Here is a 17,925-nt window from a genome sequence, read left to right on the forward strand (position 1 = left end):
TTGTGAAGTAAGTGAAAAATTAATGGCCCATCATTATAATTGACTGTAACAAGCACGGTCTTGCATGCAAGTTTGAGGTCCTATACCTTCATAGTTTTAAAAAAGTAGACATGGCAGGTTGATATGACATGGTGTTATGTTGATACTGTGGCATGTTGTAAGAACAGCCTTTTGAAAAGGCTTCATATATAGTGGGGAAGTCGTAGCAAATCGCAAGGACATTACCCTGGCATGAGGCCCCTCTGTCACACTCGTTACTCTTCTCGTTACTGCACGTGTCAATTTGCTATATGCAAAATCTGTTTGCAATTGTATTTTATTAAAGAAATTGCTAGTACTGTCTCACAGAAACTGAACCGGGAAAAAAGGAAATGCACGTGGTTTTACGAGCTGAACCTGCTCGCAATCTTTCAAGTTTCGCCCTGCAGACTTATTAATAAGCCTGTGTCACCAAACGAACAGGGTGGATAAAATGCAAGGGAAATTGCACGTTTTGACGTGGGTTTCTCATGAGAAAATGTAAGTTGGCTTCAAAAGCTCCAAAAATGAGCTAAACATTCTAAAATTTAACCTGATCAAGTTTATTAAGCAATATTTATAACTCGTCAATATACCTCACGTATTATAGTTGACTGGGAGGCATTGTGGGAGCTTTGAATGGCAGCATGGTTGTAATTGGCATTCTCTTCTCAATGGTGGAGAAGTTGCCGTGATTCAGGTCTGTTTTGTTTAGTTGTTTTAATCAGTTATGTTTATTGTGCTATGCCTTCCCCTTTGCAGCTTTTACAAAACCCTCCATTCCTCCGCTGACGCATTCCTGCCACGGAAGCTTCTTTTAATTTGGCACCCTACATGTTTTCAGCCATTACATCCAGCTCATTCCACAATTTGAACTAAAACTACTAATAGCAGTCAGTATGGGCCTATATAGTTGCGTGTGACCTGACAGAGGGACACCCTCAGATTTCAAAATGAGATCGACATACATAGCTACGTTTGCGTTAGTTTAAAATTTTGTTTTGAGTCACTTATTGGTGCAGTTCAAAGCTCCATTTGTTTCTGTGCTAACAATGACTTGGCTTGAATTCGCGAGGACCTTGTTTAAAGAATTTTGCAAGCTGCTACAGTTCATGGTCCCATTCCTAATTTGGGATAAATGTCAACACCTCGAAAGCAACAGTATCTGTGCTTGCTTAAGCATCAGCTTGAATGTGTAAAAAAAAAAAAAAAATGATGCAAATGAATTCACAGTCTGCCATAATGTTTCAAGAAACACTATGGTAGAAACAAAAAAATTCTCTAATCAAGAATTTATTTCCAAAGAAAAGCTTTATTTCTTTCCTCCGAGCCATAAATAACTGCTTAATACGCATTGTTGTGGTTTCGGAAGTCGTCATACATATTTAGTAAGCAAGCAGTCCCATTGTGCTAATTGAAGAGTCTACATTAATGTCGGTTCTTGATTCCATCTTGTCTATATGCATGGTGCCTGCAAGTAGGTTGAGCCTGTCAAATGGAACCTCAGGGTATAATCAAGGCCAAGGCACACAGCAGAACATTCCTAACATAGCAACATTGAGAAATTGAAGGGCACAAGTTTTTTTTTGGCCTCAGCTGTTTTTCATTTCCTTTATTTAGTACTACCTGCAAACATTTTGCTACTTGCTCATTATGGTAGGTGCTGTTCAATAAAATGTTGCCCAAAAATTGTTTGAACTGGTTCACTGATAGTTCGTAGTCCTGTAGAGGTACCAAGCTGCTTTCTACTAGTTACCCGGTCATGCAGTGTTTTCCGCACTATCTGCGTAATTGTTTCCCATAATTTCAGTAGCGTAAAGAATTTTGTAACAGTAGTCCATGGTGGGATAGTATTAATCTATTGTTGAGTGCACTCTGCTCTTCTCCTTTTTTTATAGTTTGCGCTATGTTTTTGAAGGGGTTGAATATATGTCTCCCTGACTGCAGGAAACGGGGCAAGCTTTCCCAGCAGATGAGAAGATTGACGCCTCAAAGATAGAGTGGATTCGCATGGGAACCACTGTGGCTACGAATGCACTCCTAGAGCGCAAGGGAGAGCCTACTGCGCTCGTTGTCACTGCTGGGTTCAAAGACCTTCTGTACATCGGAAATCAGGCCCGGCCTCATCTCTTTGATCTGGTGAGTAGCCAGGGTGCAAAGTACTGGGCCTGTTACAAAAAAGACTTTTTCATGACTGTAGACAACGCTTTCTCTATTTTTCAAACTCCTTTCATGCTGCCTGCTTCACATGAGATGCCCGCCTCTGCTGCGGAGGCTTTGGTTCTTTAAGGTGTAGTTGACACGACTTTCAAAAACCACTCACCGCGCCTGCTTCACTTCAAAGCTGCTGCCAAATCAGCGCCCCTTTCCCGACACTAACCTGCACTTTTTGTAAATGCCTTAGTGTCATTATTGGCCGTGGCAGGGCTTTACCATCTTTTGCTAGGTGTGTTGGCCACTGTCACAGTGTACAGCGACTGTTTCATCTTGTTTCTTGGTTTCGTTTTAGCTGCAACCCAGGCAGATTACCAGATGCAGTAACAGTTTCTGGCAGTCTGCCTAGATTGCAACTGAAGACAAGTGCAACTGAGAAACGAGACAGCTCGCGGTATCGTTGCCTCATAAACTGTGAGTGGGCATTACGACACACAATACACCGAGATAGTCTGCATATGCAGGCTAAATGCAGGTGGGCCGTCGGAGCCATGAGCAGTGGCTGCTTGTTTTGGCAGAAGTGCTCGACCTAACTGACTGGCCACATAAAGATAATGGTTCGAAGTGCCGCGTATCTGTCTGCAAGTAAATAAACAAAAAAAGCATTCGACTGAGTTTGCAAAACAAGAATTAGGTATATCTGACTGAACTGCATGGGTTGTTTAAAAAGGCCTTTGCCAAGTACTTTTGAATTCTCTGTTGTCTTTACTATAAAATCATAATTTCGGTATCTGACATTTGCTCAAAAGTAAGTGATAGGGTAGCTGTATGATATCAGGAAATAAGCAAGACTCAAGCAGCTCCACATACTTTTTTGTCAAGCTGCATTTATATTAAGATTTGTCTGACATTGAAGGGTGTCTTATTTAGATTGACAGTGTTTTGGGTATCTTTGCCATTTTGTGCTGTTGTAAGGGTCTAGTTCTGGTAACAGCTTCAAAAAGCTCAGTGGGATTGAATCATTTCAGTGGGCCTAGAAAGTGGCTTTCTTGGCTTCTTTGAGTAACTTTTCAACTGCGAGATGGCGATAGGCTGGCTGCTTTTTTCGTACTTGGCAAGCAGCTGAGCAGCTTGAAGAGTGAGCTATAAATTTTGCCATACACGTCCTTACTATTCATAAAGGCAGTTTGCGCTGACCTTGCTTCTTATGCTTTTGTTACACACCACCTGAGTTGGGAATTGTATTCAGGTTTTGGGGCACCCTGAAACCACACCAGCAGTTTGCGTGCTTCAGAATAACCTTCTTCTTTCTTTTTTTTTTTTTTCTTCTCTTAAGTCTCCCTTGGTTAAAATCTTTATTAACTGCTTCGTTTCAATTTTTCTGACCTTGCCTGGCTAGCCAAAACTTTTTTTTTTAACCAAGTACTGTTGCCTGCACTATTTTCTGTAGGCTGGCTGGCTGGCTGCTTAAATTTCAGAGCAAAGTATCAGAGCTCTGTGGAATGAGGAAAAGAAAGAATGCCAATTCTTGTTGCTCACTTCCCTTTTATATGGTGCACACACAAAAACGTCTGAATTTCTTTTCTAATGGTAGAGGACATCTGCACACATAAAAAGGAAATTATTGATAGTAATATCCCGAAACGACAACATATCCACGAAACTATCGTTCAACAATGCTGCTCCGTGTGAAGACATTTTATGTTGACCCAATTTTCCAAACAGTTTTTTTCGGGAATAAGGTTTGAAGAAATGGTGGCCATCACCATTGCACTAGGACTAGAACAGCTTTTTTTTTTTCCACTCCTTGGAAGAAAGTTAAATACAAATGCCTGTCAGAAATGATGCCTGTCAGAAATACAAATGCCTGTCAAAGCATACACTCCTGAACTCAACACAAAGAGGATGCGAGTTGAGTGAGTACCGGTGCCCGTATTATATTGCATCCTGTTTTTTTTTTTTCTATCTGCAAACAAGGGAGCGTCTGTTGTTTATTTTGATTTTTCTTGCCCTATCACAATGCAGGTACTTTAGTCAACAAAAGTAGATACTGTACGTTTTTTTAATTTTCTTTTCTGCGAAGGTATTGGTTGTTTTGTGTCCAGAAATGATTTAAAAAAAAACTTGAGGAAACCTATGAAGTGTGTACCTAGTAATATTGCTCTTGACTGCTTAATAAGGTATCTGCAGCTAGGTAGAATGGCGGAAGAAGGAGAAACGAAATATAGCTAGTCTCGAGCAGCTCTATACACAAACAATTTCTTACGCTGCATTTGTAACAATGAGGTTTGGCTGAAATTGAAGAGTGCCTTGTTTTGATTGACAGGGTTTCAGCTGTGTGTTTTAAATAGCTTTTCCTTTTGTGCACTGAATTTCTCAGAGGCATTTCTAAACCTTAGGCATTTTTAAACACTAAACACAAGGACTGCCTGAAGATTGTTTTAATTGCCATGTTAGCAGGCATTGGGTAAAATAAATTCCCACCTGACTGCAGTTCCAGTCAGTATTGTTTGGGGTAAACTAGCACCTTAAAGAGACAGGAAGTACCAGGAGAAAATTTGGTTTTGGGGATGTATAGCATACCCTTTAGTTCAGTGAGTCTTCTATGGAACTCTTTCAGTGTACAGTATCTTTCATAAGTATCCTGTGATGGGAAGGACAGGCTTTGCATTAAGTGTATTGCAGTGCAGCATTGTTGCCTTCATTCTGACTTTTTATTTTTATATCGCTGCAGACAATGCAGTTCTTGTGGATGGGACCTTCAGTTTCATAAAAGTGTTAATCGGTTCCTTGCCTCTCTCTCTCTTCTGGGGCTGAATTTGATGTAAAACCACACCACAATGTATTCCCGTTGTTGAAACAGGGGGAATAAAACTTGATTTTCTGCTTCAGTACGGGGCTGCCTTCTAGAGAGAGAAAAGCCCAACCACCGATCTGAAGCACAGTATATGTCGTTCTCAGCTGTGTCTGTCAGATGACTGGAGGAGCTGTAAACTTTATTGAGCAAAATGGTGTGGTGGCTGGAGCCATTTCTCCTGTGGGTGAAGTGCCCGAGTCTTGGGGTCCTCCATCCGAGAGCTGGGTTAAAGCAGTCCTGAAGTGGGGGAGTGCTCCACGCCCCCTGTTAATTCACCGCATTTAGGGGAAATCCCCAAGGTGGAGTAGGTTTCTGCAAAGGAACGTTTGACAGCCATCTAAAATGCAGTTGTATGGCTACGAAGGAAAGTTCTGTTAACATGGTGTGGAGCACGTAGGGTCTCTTGCTGCACAATTCGAGTAATCGCCTCCTCCCACAAGAATTTTGTCAGTGCAGCTAGTACGAATAGGGTTATTGCATATCAAAAGGAGCCCATCTTTTTATCCTTCTCTACCAAGCCAATGCTGTGAAAGCAGCAGCTGCACTGGCTCAGGACGGGGCTTGGCCTGATTCTGTGAACATTAGAAAATGGCTTTTGATTAAAGGCATTAATCGGTAGCACGATGATGAGCACTGTTGTGAACGCCCTTACAATTATTTCAGATGGGCTCTGGTAGCCTGCTTGCTGTGTTGCATGTGAGCAGAGTTGGCAATTTAAGCAGAACTTCTTAATCTCAGCAAAACCAATGTATGCTATGCTGAGCACTTGGCAATGTGTGTATGCTTAGAATATAAGTGATGGAAGGCTAACGAGCCTTCCATCACATTTTTGTATTCACCACTCCGCAAATTGCGCTGAACGTTCTTGCCTTCTGCTGTGTTGCAGCATCTCGCAGCTCCAACATATGGTGAGATGGCACAGGCCATCGCCATTATAAGAAAGGAAGGCAAAAATCAATCGATCAATAATCCGACCAATTGATCAATCAATTCAGGCAAGCTTAGCCCTGATTTTACGACTTCATGCTCTGTTACATCGCAGTAAAGGGGAAAAATCACCCTTAACAGTTTGCTTCTAAATGAACAAAGCATCTTTCATCGTTAGACAGTAGTTGAAAGAATTACGGAAGGTGTAATCTTTCAGTTAAAATAAAAAGTTGCTCAGCTTTAAGTGTCCAAAGAAATGAAGTAGTAAAAACAGTTTGGGTTATTTATGTTAACTTTTTATTTTGCATTTTGCCTTTAAAAACAGACCTGCGCTAAGCCAGACGTGCTCTATGATGCAGTGGTTGAGGCTGACGAGCGAGTTTGTTTGTGCCGAGATGACTGCTGCTTAAACCTGAATGCACCGGAGGCCCTGGGAACGACTGATGAAAAGGTATTTATGGCAGATAGGAGTGTAGAAACTGACACGCATGCGATTAGCCACAACACTTTTTTTATAAATTTTTGGGCTAAGGCAGGTTTACTTAGTATAAGGAAGTGGGACCTCTTCGTTGGTTAGTTACACTGAATTGATTGATTGTGGGGTTTAACGCGCCGACGCAACGTAGGCGATGAGGCGCGCCGTAGTGGAGGGCTCCGGATTAATTTTGACCACCTGGGGATCTTTAACGTGCGCCGAAATCTCGTACACACGGGCGTTTTTGCTTTTTGCCTCCATCAGAAAAGCAGTTACACTTAATTACCCTCTGTGATATTAATAATACACTTGTAGCAACTGTAATGCTGTATTTTTGCGTTACTATTTTTGCGTGATTTTATGTTGCCCCCAACTTATATCTGTTTTGCTATTTCAGGGAAAATATTAAAGTTATTACAGGCATATGTATCTCAGAATATGAGCACACTTTTAATCTCATGCAGGCATTTGCCCGTTTTTGGGATTAATTATTTGTTGGTTGAGACTTAGTTATTTCTGATATATTTCTAGCATAAGGGAACACCTAGATGCATCGTCCACTGTGCACAGCCCAATCACTGCACAAATTTAACATACTGTAGGTAGGGTTGTTTGTTTTCGGGTTTTATATTTTTTTAAAATGGGGGGGTAAAAGTCTGGTGCTATTTTTTTTTAACTGAGAATTGGGAAGAAATCGGGTTTTTCTTTACACCATTTCAAAATTCGAGTTTTTTCGGGTTAAATCTACAGCTGTATTAAGTAATACCCTCAATTGATTTTATCAGAAAGTAAGCTTTTTTTATCACATAAATCTTAATTGGTGTATGCTTCAAGCTGGTAATATGAGGACATTAGGGTTTTCTGGGAAATGGTCTCCGAAATTTGGTGCTTGGTTAGGAATGAATCAGTAATGATATCAATAAGGAGCATAGATAACTTGTAAGAAATGAAACATTTTATTCACGATGCTGAGCCCAAGGATGCGGGTTCGATTCTCCGCGGCAGCTGCTTCTCTGATGGAGGCGAAAAGCGAAAACGCCCGTGTGTTCGAGATTGCGGTGCACATTGAAGATCCCCAGGTGGTCAAAATTACACTACACTACGGCGTTCCTCATAGCCTGTGTAGCATCGGCACGTTAAACCTCATAATTAATTAATGAATTAATTTTATTTATGAAAACCTTATCATCGATTTTTTACACATCTTTGTTTACATACAATATCATCTGCATGCACAACATACGGGTCTCAGCTAGGAGAAAGTTCTCACTACATGACAGCGTCCATTAGCTAGGCACAACAATTTCAGTGCAGCATTGGCCAGCCTGGGGTAGCAAGTGGTAGTCGTGCCAATACTGAATGAGTTTGAAAGCTGCGATAGAGGTGCTTGCTTCAAGCAGCAAGTGTGCTGGTTGAGAACGGCGGACCGTCAGCACGCGATTGTGCAGATCGCTACTTTGAAAAGGTCCATTCGGGGAGAAATCGGGTTTAACCCGATTCTTCTGAATCATGTTCGGGGTGTAAGGACAGAATAAAATCAGGTTCTACCCGAAAACGAACAACCCCTGTATACACAGTATAGATTTGTACTGCATTTCTTTAAGCACCATTTTCCTTTTTATATGAAGAGCTTGGCGGGCATTGTACAAGTAGTGACTATGATGCTATAGCTACATTGTTATTTTAACTATTATGCCGCTTTACTGTTAGCTATTTTTCTGCGAAGGTCGTAAGAAGTCGGATTTTTCAAAAGGAAAGCTTGCTGCGAGGGGGCAGCAGTAATTTTGTTCACCCTGTTTCTTGTGTTGCAAATTCACTAACGTACATACATATAGGTCACCATCATCAAACCTCTCGACGTGCAAAAACTGAGGGCAGATCTGGAAAAGGTGTTAAGTCGAGGGATCAAGAGCCTATCTGTGGCCTTGCTTCATTCTTACACGTAAGTTTCAGAAATATTGTTGATTTTTTTTATGTTGACATTAAAAAAAAAGCCTTGCATGTGTTTTATATAGTCGATAACAAAATTAACTCTGGGCTTTGTTGTGCCTGCGGCCTGTCTGTATCGTTGTTTTCCCTGGCACAATTAATTGGGCTCAGGGCAGGAGGTGCCAGTAGTGCTTTCTGTACAGGAGCCCTTTCAAATTGGAATTCAAATTTAGAGTTTATTGCACCAAGAAAACAGCTGGTCTATGGGGTGTGCTGCAATGGAGGGGTGCGTTTTAAATTGAACAACTCAGTGCATGAAAATTTTGTACGCACGGTCCTTTTCATTGTTTGTCACCATCACAAAAACAGCCATTGGGGCCAAAAATCGTACATCTACCTATGCCTCCAAATCTACCCTGTAATCAGGTGGACATTCCCCAACATTATTATGAGTCCTAAAGCACTTGGGACAAGCGGCGCTTGTCCCAAGTGCGCACTTTCTTGAAGTATGCTGCTAATGGACATCTTTGTTGCAAATTAGCACTATTTGGCATGTTAGTGTACATTCATACACTAACGTGCCACACTTATAGATCTTCTGTTTGTATTGTCTGATGAATGTAGACGCGGCAAATTCCTGACTCTGAGACTGTTTAACAAGTAGTGGTGTCTTTCTTGGTTTGATTGCTGGTTGTGGTGACTGTCTGTTATGCAGGCAAATACCAAGGTATTTAGTTCAGAGCATTTGGTGCACGAGGAAGAGATGCAGGTGATCTAAATCAACCTGACACAATTATAGCTGGGATCGTTATAAAGGCAAAATGCAGAGGTGCTGTGTTTCTGGCATTTTGTGTACTAGGGAGAGAATCAGATGGTTTAAATTAGAATACTACTATAAGTTTTGTCTGGGATGTGTAGAGGACCTAGATATGACTTGAACTGGCTTGCATGATGCAATTAACCATTGGGGCCAGTTACTGTTGATACTGTGTTTAAAAGTGTGGCTCCACAGTCATGCTTGTCATTTTGTTGGTATGACCTTTGGCTAGAAAGCTGGAGAAAAAAAAAAAAAAGTTCCTGCGTTTTTGCAGCCGCCCCATTCCATAGGGGCGATTTCCCGTGCAAGCCGGGTGAACTTCCCAAGCGTTGTAGTCCCACACAAGGGCCGAGCGCCAGGCCGGGGAGTCGCTTGTATTTTACCGGTAGGTGCCCGGCGCCACCAAGGAACACGAATTCACATGGTGCCTTCCACAGCCACGATGGACGCTCAACTCGCAACCGCCTGTGGCAGGACAAGCCGCCAGACTCTTTCACCCCCGGCAATGGCGCAACGCGGCATGATGGCCGGGGGCCCCGCCAGATGGACAAGGGTCAGGGGCCCCGCGATAGGGTAAAGGCAGCTTTCCAGACGTGAAATCCCCTTTCAAGGGTCCGCACTCGACCAGGGACGCCTGTACCCATTAAAGAAACCGGTGGGTGTCCGGCGGTACCAGGATTCGAACCCCGGACCTCCCTCATACGAGGCGAGTGCTGTACCTTTGAGCCATCGCTGCGGTTAAAAGTTCCTGCGATTTTGCAGCCGCCCCATTCCATAGGGGCGATTTCCCGTGCAAGCCGGGTGAACTTCCCAAGCGTTGTAGTCCCACACAAGGGCCGAGCGCCAGGCCGGGGAGTCGCTTGTACCTATTTTACCGGTAGGTGCCCGGCGCCACCAAGGAACACAAATTCACATGGTGCCTTCCACAGCCACGATGGACGCTCAACTCGCAACCGCCTGTGGCAGGACAAGCCGCCAGACTCTTTCACCCCCGGCAATGGCGCAACGCGGCATGATGGCCGGGGGCCCCGCCAGATGGACAAGGGTCAGGGGCCCCTCGATAGGGTAAAGGCAGCTTTCCAGACGTGAAATCCCCTTTCAAGGGTCCGCACTCGACCAGGGACGCCTGTACCCATTAAAGAAACCGGTGGGTGCCCGGCGGCACCAGGATTCGAACCCAGTACCTTCCGCATACGAGGCGAGTGCTGTACCTCTGAGCCACCGCTGCGGTTAAAAAGTTCCTGCAGTTTTGCAGCCGCCCCATTCCATAGGGGCGATTTCCCGTGCAAGCCGGGTGAACTTCCCAAGCGTTGTAGTCCCACACAAGGGCCGAGCGCCAGGCCGGGGAGTCGCTTGTACCTATTTTACCGGTAGGTGCCCGGCGCCACCAAGGAACACGAATTCACATGGTGCCTTCCACAGCCACGATGGACGCTCAACTCGCAACCGCCTGTGGCAGGACAAGCCGCCAGACTCTTTCACCCCCGGCAATGGAGCAACGCGGCATGATGGCCGGGGGCCCCGCCAGATGGACAAGGGTCAGGGGCCCCTCGATAGGGTAAAGGCAGCTTTCCAGACGTGAAATCCCCTTTCAAGGGTCCGCACTCGACCAGGGACGCCTGTACCCATTAAAGAAACCGGTGGGTGTCCGGCGGTACCAGGATTCGAACCCCGGACCTCCCGCATACGAGGCGAGTGCTGTACCTTTCAGCCATCGCTGCGGTTTAAAAGTTACGACCCCTTCCACCGGGGCATTTCCCGACAGTCGGGTAACTTTCCAAGCACTAGATCCCCTGGGCAGGCGGTGCTTGTACCAATTTTTTACTGGTTGGTGCCCAGCGGTACCGAAGTACCTCCCACATTCTCGTACCCCATGGTACAAACCGACGTGGTGGAACGGTTTCCAGTACACTGGATCCCCCGTACGGGGGGCGCCTGTCCCCATTTTTATTCTGGTGGGTGACCAGCGGCTCCAGAGGAACCTACCACGTCTGCCGCAGTGGTAGTGCGTGTCCAAGCCCTTCATCCCCCGCCGAGACAGGGGGCACTTGTACCCTTTGGACTGGTGGGTGCCCAGAGGTCCCAGACCCCGCCCGAAGGGGTTCGAGGGAACTACCACATGGCCTCCCATGGCTGCTTGTGGTCAAGCTCCAAGCGTTTCTTCCACCGTCGAGACAAGCTACGGTACGGGGACGCTTGTACCCTTTAAAGAAACCGGTGGGTATCCGGCGGCCCAGGATTCGAACCTGGTACCTCCCGATTACGAGACGAGCGTTTTTACCACTCGACCATCGCCGTCGGTGTAAAAAGTTCCTGCGTTTTTGCAGCCGCCCCATTCCATAGGGGCGATTTCCCGTGCAAGCCGGGTGAACTTCCCAAGCGTTGTAGTCCCACACAAGGGCCGAGCGCCAGGCCGGGGAGTCGCTTGTACCTATTTTACCGGTAGGTGCCCGGCGCCACCAAGGAACACGAATTCACATGGTGCCTTCCACAGCCACGATGGACGCTCAACTCGCAACCGCCTGTGGCAGGACAAGCCGCCAGACTCTTTCACCCCCGGCAATGGCGCAACGCGGCATGATGGCCGGGGGCCCCGCCAGATGGACAAGGGTCAGGGGCCCCGCGATAGGGTAAAGGCAGCTTTCCAGACGTGAAATCCCCTTTCAAGGGTCCGCACTCGACCAGGGACGCCTGTACCCATTAAAGAAACCGGTGGGTGTCCGGCGGTACCAGGATTCGAACCCCGGACCTCCCGCATACGAGGCGAGTGCTGTACCTTTGAGCCATCGCTGCGGTAAAAGTTACGACCCCTTCCACCGGGGCATTTCCCGACAAAGTCGGGTAACTTTCCAAGCACTAGATCCCCTGGGCAGGGGGTGCTTGTACCAATTTTTTACTGGTTGGTGCCCAGCGGTACCGAAGTACCTCCCACATTCTCGTACCCCATGGTACAAACCGACGTGGTGGAACGGTTTCCAGTACACTGGATCCCCCGTACGGGGGGCGCCTGTCCCCATTTTTATTCTGGTGGGTGACCAGCGGCTCCAGAGGAACCTACCACGTCTGCCGCAGTGGTAGTGCGTGTCCAAGCCCTTCATCCCCCGCCGAGACAGGGGGCACTTGTACCCTTTGAACTGGTGGGTGCCCAGAGGTCCCAGACCCCGCCCGAAGGGGTTCGAGGGACCTACCACATGGCCTCCCATGGCTGCTTGTGGTCAAGCTCCAAGCGTTTCTTCCACCGTCGAGACAAGCTACGGTACGGGGACGCTTGTACCCTTTAAAGAAACCGGTGGGTATCCGGCGGCCCAGGATTCGAACCTGGTACCTCCCGATTACGAGACGAGCGTTTTTACCACTCGACCATCGCCGTCGGTAGCTGTGTATTAGCTACTTTTTCCCACAGAGGTCATTGTCATATGGGACACTGAATGGTATTTTCTGGTGGCTTTGCCACACTCCATGGTGTTTACCAACTGAGAAAACCGGAAGTCTTTGTTGAGTTCGGAGATATTAGGGGTATGTCAGGGAATTTTCGTATTTTCGTCATGGTTAGGGAAAGCAAAAATTTTTCTTGAGGGGAAAAGCGTACATTTATGTGCTAGCGGTGACTTGGCCAACAATATTATACTTTCTGCTTTGGCTCGTTATGATGAGCGATAGCCTTCCCTCATTTTTGTTCTTGGTTCATGTGAACTGCTCCCATGTGTGGCTTATATATATATCTGGGTTCTCTCGACGGCAGTGGTGGTGATCCTCTGCATAGGTGGTGCAAAGTGTGTCTAAGGAAGGGACCGCGAACTGTGTCTTCGGAAGTGAATGCACATCATTGTCATGCGAATGCCTCCCCCTCACCCTTTGTCCAAGCGCTGCACCATCGCCTCCTGTATTTTACAATGCCAAATGCATCACCCGCTTCCCAATGGGAGTGAATGGTATGCCTGCAGTGTCCATATGTCGCAAGGTGGGGCCCCGAGCTGAACCGGCATCACCCGACTGTAACTAAATTCAAGAGCGGCTTGTGCCTGGTTGCCAAACACCAGCCAGTGTGCCTCACAGGCATCATGTTTTTCTTCTAGACTGAGAGAGAGTACATGCAGTTTGATCGGGTTCTAGAGCTTCATCTTGTCTGTTAACGTTACAGCTGTTTAATGAGTTTTAGTGTCCACCTTCTGCAACCAAAAGTCAGCAATGACCAACTGTTGTGATGAGAAAAGCTGAACCAGCCTCAGTGGCACTATTGCTGGTAATGGAAGCACTGCCTTTGCCGATCCAGCGACCCAAAGGGGGGGAGTGGCCAAGACATGGTAGTAGGGTAAAATTTCGGTGCATTTTGCCGTGAAAGTGCTAGATGCGCACCGTGAGCAAAAAAATCGTCTAGTTCGTGAAGCCTCCTGAGGGGAAGAATACCTCGCCGGTAAGAAATAGGAGCACGTCTTTCTTGCTGGCAGGAACATTGCTGGGGCTACAGTGTTGCACCTCGTTCGGCTGTGACTGCTTGTGACTATCTGTGTACTGTAAGTGTGGTCGTGTGCTTTGTGCGTCTTTGCTAATTCGTATATATGCATAACCACCTTTAATTCTAGTATAACCTTACTAAACCAAGAACAGCCAAGAATCACCTAGGGGCTGCATCCTGCTCTCGCACTAATCTCGTATTCACCATGTGAAACAAGCTCAGTTTTATGCAGGGAGGGGGTCATAAGTATCTTGTATCTCGATTAATGATGTTTGCATCTGAAACTAATGGGGTCATGTTGAAATTGTCTTGAAGGTACAAGGAACACGAGCAACTTGTGGGAAAATGTGCCACAGAGCTGGGCTTTCGCCACGTGTCTTTGTCTTCGGATGTGATGCCCATGGTTCGCATTGTGCCCAGGGGATTCACGGGTGAGTAGACAAATTGCCACTGCTGCTTGGTGTTTGCAAGGGCACCTGTTCGGGCTGTCTGGCTTTGCTCAGGGGTGTGCACAACACAAAAAGAGACAGGGGTGTGCAATCTTCTGTACGTTAATTTTTTTTCATGCTGAATCTTTGCCAACTTCGTTCAAAACACGGGAGCAACAGTGGCATGTTCTGGGGGAAGGGGGGGGGGGGGGGGGGTGCTTTTAGACAACAGTGACTCTGCCGGTTACTCTGCTGTGCTAGGACTGAATATTTAGGGTGTAAATATATCTAAAAATATGTGAGCTGCAGTGTACACTAGGGCCTCTACAAGCTATTGAAAAAATGCTCCAGAGTTTGAATAGGCTGTCCAGGGGAATGGCTGAGAAGAAAAAGAAAGAAGATAACCTGGCAGCCAGATTATTGCAGTCATTTAACATTAAAAAGAGATTCGGTTACACAAAGGAAACAACCAAACTAAGCACAATTGTGAAATCAACTTCGTAAATTTCAGCTGCTTATTTTGTTGACCTGTAACAAATTCACGGGGGGGCTGTGATGGACCAGTCACTTTTGCTGTCTAGTGGAGAAAATGCCCATCTCAGTAATCAAGAAAGCTCATATAAATGATGATAAAATGCAACTTAGCTGTATTGTAAATAACCTAAATTTCTGTATTAGCAGCCTTGATCTTTTGTGTCCTTTCTGGTTGCAGAGCACAACTGTGGAACTTTTTTTTAACGTGAAAGCGTTGCTTGGGTTAGAAATGAAATCTCGGTGATAGCATGCTCCTGGCTGGCATCTATGAAATGCTCGCCAGTCTAGTGTCCACAAAAAGCATCCACAACAGCTAACCCTCATTGCACCCTGAATTCGCATTGGCTGCAGCATGTTACATAATCTCGCTTGCTGCAGCATATTACATAATCTCACTTGCAGGAAAAATAAAAGAAACACTCTTTGCATACACAGTTGCCATTGGCTGTGATGTGTTCCACAGCATGTGCTTCAAAAATCTCACCTGCAGTCTTGGTTGGCCTTTAGCTTCTTGGATGCATTGTCACAGCCGCATCAATAGTGGTTCTAAGGCAAGTAGCTACACTGAGTCCGATGTCAAGATTTTAGGCTATAGTCATCAGCAGAGGTCTAGCTAATAGAAATGCATGTATGCTCTCATCTCATTAGAAAATGCTTAGGGATCCTCCACAACTTTTTTTTTTTGTTTTGTTATTCCAGCCGCTCTTTCTCGGCTTATTTATAGCCAGAGCTCCACTTGCTTGCAAGTAGGGTTTTATGGCACCAGTTTTAACTTTTCTCTAAAAATTTTTGTAGGTATTTTATCGATGTTTATTTTTCCTCGTGACGTCACTGTTTTCCGGTACCTAATTTCAGGGCTGAAAAAAAGTTGGGTTTCGTTTGGCTTATGTTGTGAAGAGACTGAATATTTGTAAGTCTATAAATGATCCTAGGGAAATTTAAAGCGCTAACATCATACAACTTTATGAACCATACCAGGCCACTTTACATGGTAAGCACGCTGAGTGAAAAAATAACTCATTCGCAATTCTCTCAGAAGCACATTGTAAATATTTGCGACTCATTGAAAAGAAACATTTATGGCAAATTGTTTCTTGGTGGTATGAGTGCAATCTTTCTGCCTCGGTCAGAGAAGGTGGCGATTTCGCACACTTGACACGGGTATGGCAAGAACGTAAACTGAAGCTAGCTCTTGGCAAGACCAAGACTAGCAGAACGAAGCTTATACAGTGAATATTTCAAGAGTTCGCATTTCGAAAATAAGACGTCTGCGAAGATCACAACAGGGGCATGCGATCCTCTGATATCATTTTCTGTTGTCATTAGTCCTACTTCTATTAGTTCTTGCCTAATTACACTCGCCTGTTGCCTGAAGTTGCCTTTTGGTCGTAATTAGTGCTTACCAAGAGCATGATATCCTACTCGCATGCAGCATCTCGAGTAGTGTTGTCTTGTTAAAGTGTGGCATTTGTATAAACTTCTTTTGCTTTTTGATTCGTTCCCTTAGCTTGTGTTGATGCCTACCTGACTCCTTGTATCAAGGACTACGTTAGCAGTTTCGTGTGCGGATTCAAGGACAACATTAAGGTAATTTTTCATTTGTCTGCCTTGCTGTGCTCAAGATCAATCACTTCTTTGCTAATGGTTTATTATCTTTTCCACCTTGTAGGATGTGTCTGTGCTCTTTATGCAGTCCGATGGTGGGTTGACACCCATGAAAATGTACGTATTTCTAGACCTTTGCATTTGTGGTGTTGTCATATTTACATTTGACCATGGTGCAGGTTCTCTGGCTCTCGCTCTATATTGTCTGGTCCTGCTGGAGGGGTTGTAGGCTATGCTAAAACCTCCTATGGTGCTGATCAGGTCCCAGTGATTGGATTTGACATGGGAGGTAAGGAATCTCCAGCCATGGAGGGCAGTGCGATTATGGATGTGTCCGGTGTCCGTCTGTGGAAGTAGCTCCCTGCGAGTGATTTGTTAATTTTGAGCCACAGTATAAACCATATAACATTTAGTGGTAATGAATTGGATATGGTTCAGTTGTTTTTGATCCCATTGCACTTTCTAATGCGACCCAATTAGTTAGCCAATCAAAGCAAATTGAGTCGGAGCATCAGTAGTGTCCTATTGACTTTTGCATCCAGTGGCATTTTCGTTCTCATTGGCCTTTGGACCCAGTTGTCTTTTCTATACCATTGGCCTTCCATTATTGGACACGACCATGTGAACTATAAATGGCTGAAGAGGGATGCCCAAGTGCAGTTGAATTTTACAACTACCAGTATATATCGTAAAACTCTGCATCAAGTCTCTATGTGCCAAGTCATAACTTACACATGCTATTGTTCATATCACAGGTGTTTCTGCATTTGCTTTCAAAACTTTCACATGGGAATTGGCTTTGCAAACTGTTTGGTTTCTCTTTAATTCTACAATTTTCTCAAATTTGTTAATTTGGAGATTTCACTATGAATGTGAGTATGAAGGAAAACAATTGAAGGCCCACTCCAAACACAGTTTTCGTAAGCAATTATATGTGCTCCACATAGGGTGCTCTACAAATGTTGTTCATATGTAAGTGTTAGAAATTTTGGAATAGGAGCTTTTTATTTATGATATAATGCATGTACAGTAACTGTTCACAATGACAATGGAGGAGGTGCCCACTGATGCGCAGAGTGGCATCTTGCATTAGCCATTTGGGCTTTTCTTCAGCTACTGATCTTCAAAGCTCGGCTTTTCAGTGCATGCACATGGCCTCGCTTGCACTAAGTTGCTATTATAAGCTGCTGCTCTGTGTATCAGTGGGAACCCTTTTCTTTGTTGTTACCAATTCTTACAGTGGTACAGGGGAGCGTGTTCAAGCTGTCTGTTTAGAAAATTTAAGGGTGGACCCTATAGGCCTTATGCAAAAGTGCTGCCCTTTCAAAGCCATGGTAAAAGGTAGCACCAGCTGCAGGTATGCATGCTCCACGTGCATTTTTTCGCGTCGTGCTGACTCGCTGCCCACCTCGTGTTATTTGTTCACCCATAATTACTGCTAAATGGTGTGTGGGCTGGTATGTGGGGCCCATGTTCCCATACAGCTTCGAGGAACCATATTATGCGTCCAAATCACAATTGCAGCGGCACCAAGGATGGATTTGCAAGTTTACCACCGAATTTAAGAAATCATCTTCAGTGAAGTGCTGTGAACAAACTCAGGCTGCTTGTTCACGTAAGGCATGGCAATCGGCCATGCCTTACGTGCTTGTTCATCATCAGGAAGTCAGTGCAATGACACCTGCAAATATGAGGTGATGTGATGATTGTCATGAGGGGGCAAAG

General features: G+C 45.2%; 1 protein-coding gene across 3 annotated transcripts in view; it reads left to right on the top strand.

Annotated features, from left to right (window-relative positions):
• LOC144147170 (5-oxoprolinase) overlaps nucleotides 1–17,925 on the top strand; it is a 69,868-nt gene that overhangs the window by 1,755 nt on the left and 50,188 nt on the right. The window contains exons 2-8 of one of the 3 annotated variants that reach the window (XM_077679243.1): nucleotides 1,966–2,157; nucleotides 6,282–6,407; nucleotides 8,267–8,373; nucleotides 13,949–14,064; nucleotides 16,103–16,182; nucleotides 16,265–16,317; nucleotides 16,380–16,489. In XM_077679243.1, coding sequence (XP_077535369.1) covers nucleotides 1,966–2,157; nucleotides 6,282–6,407; nucleotides 8,267–8,373; nucleotides 13,949–14,064; nucleotides 16,103–16,182; nucleotides 16,265–16,317; nucleotides 16,380–16,489 — 784 coding nt within the window. Of the gene's footprint in view, nucleotides 1–1,965; nucleotides 2,158–6,281; nucleotides 6,408–8,266; nucleotides 8,374–13,948; nucleotides 14,065–16,102; nucleotides 16,183–16,264; nucleotides 16,318–16,379; nucleotides 16,490–17,925 lie in introns of those variants that run through there. The other 2 variants (XM_077679251.1, XM_077679254.1) reach the window with 2 other exon arrangements.

The sequence above is a fragment of the Haemaphysalis longicornis genome, unplaced genomic scaffold, assembly GCF_048455015.1.
Source record: "Haemaphysalis longicornis isolate Haplotype H1 unplaced genomic scaffold, Haemaphysalis longicornis Haplotype H1 scaffold_1, whole genome shotgun sequence".
NCBI lineage: Eukaryota > Metazoa > Arthropoda > Arachnida > Ixodida > Ixodidae > Haemaphysalis > Haemaphysalis longicornis.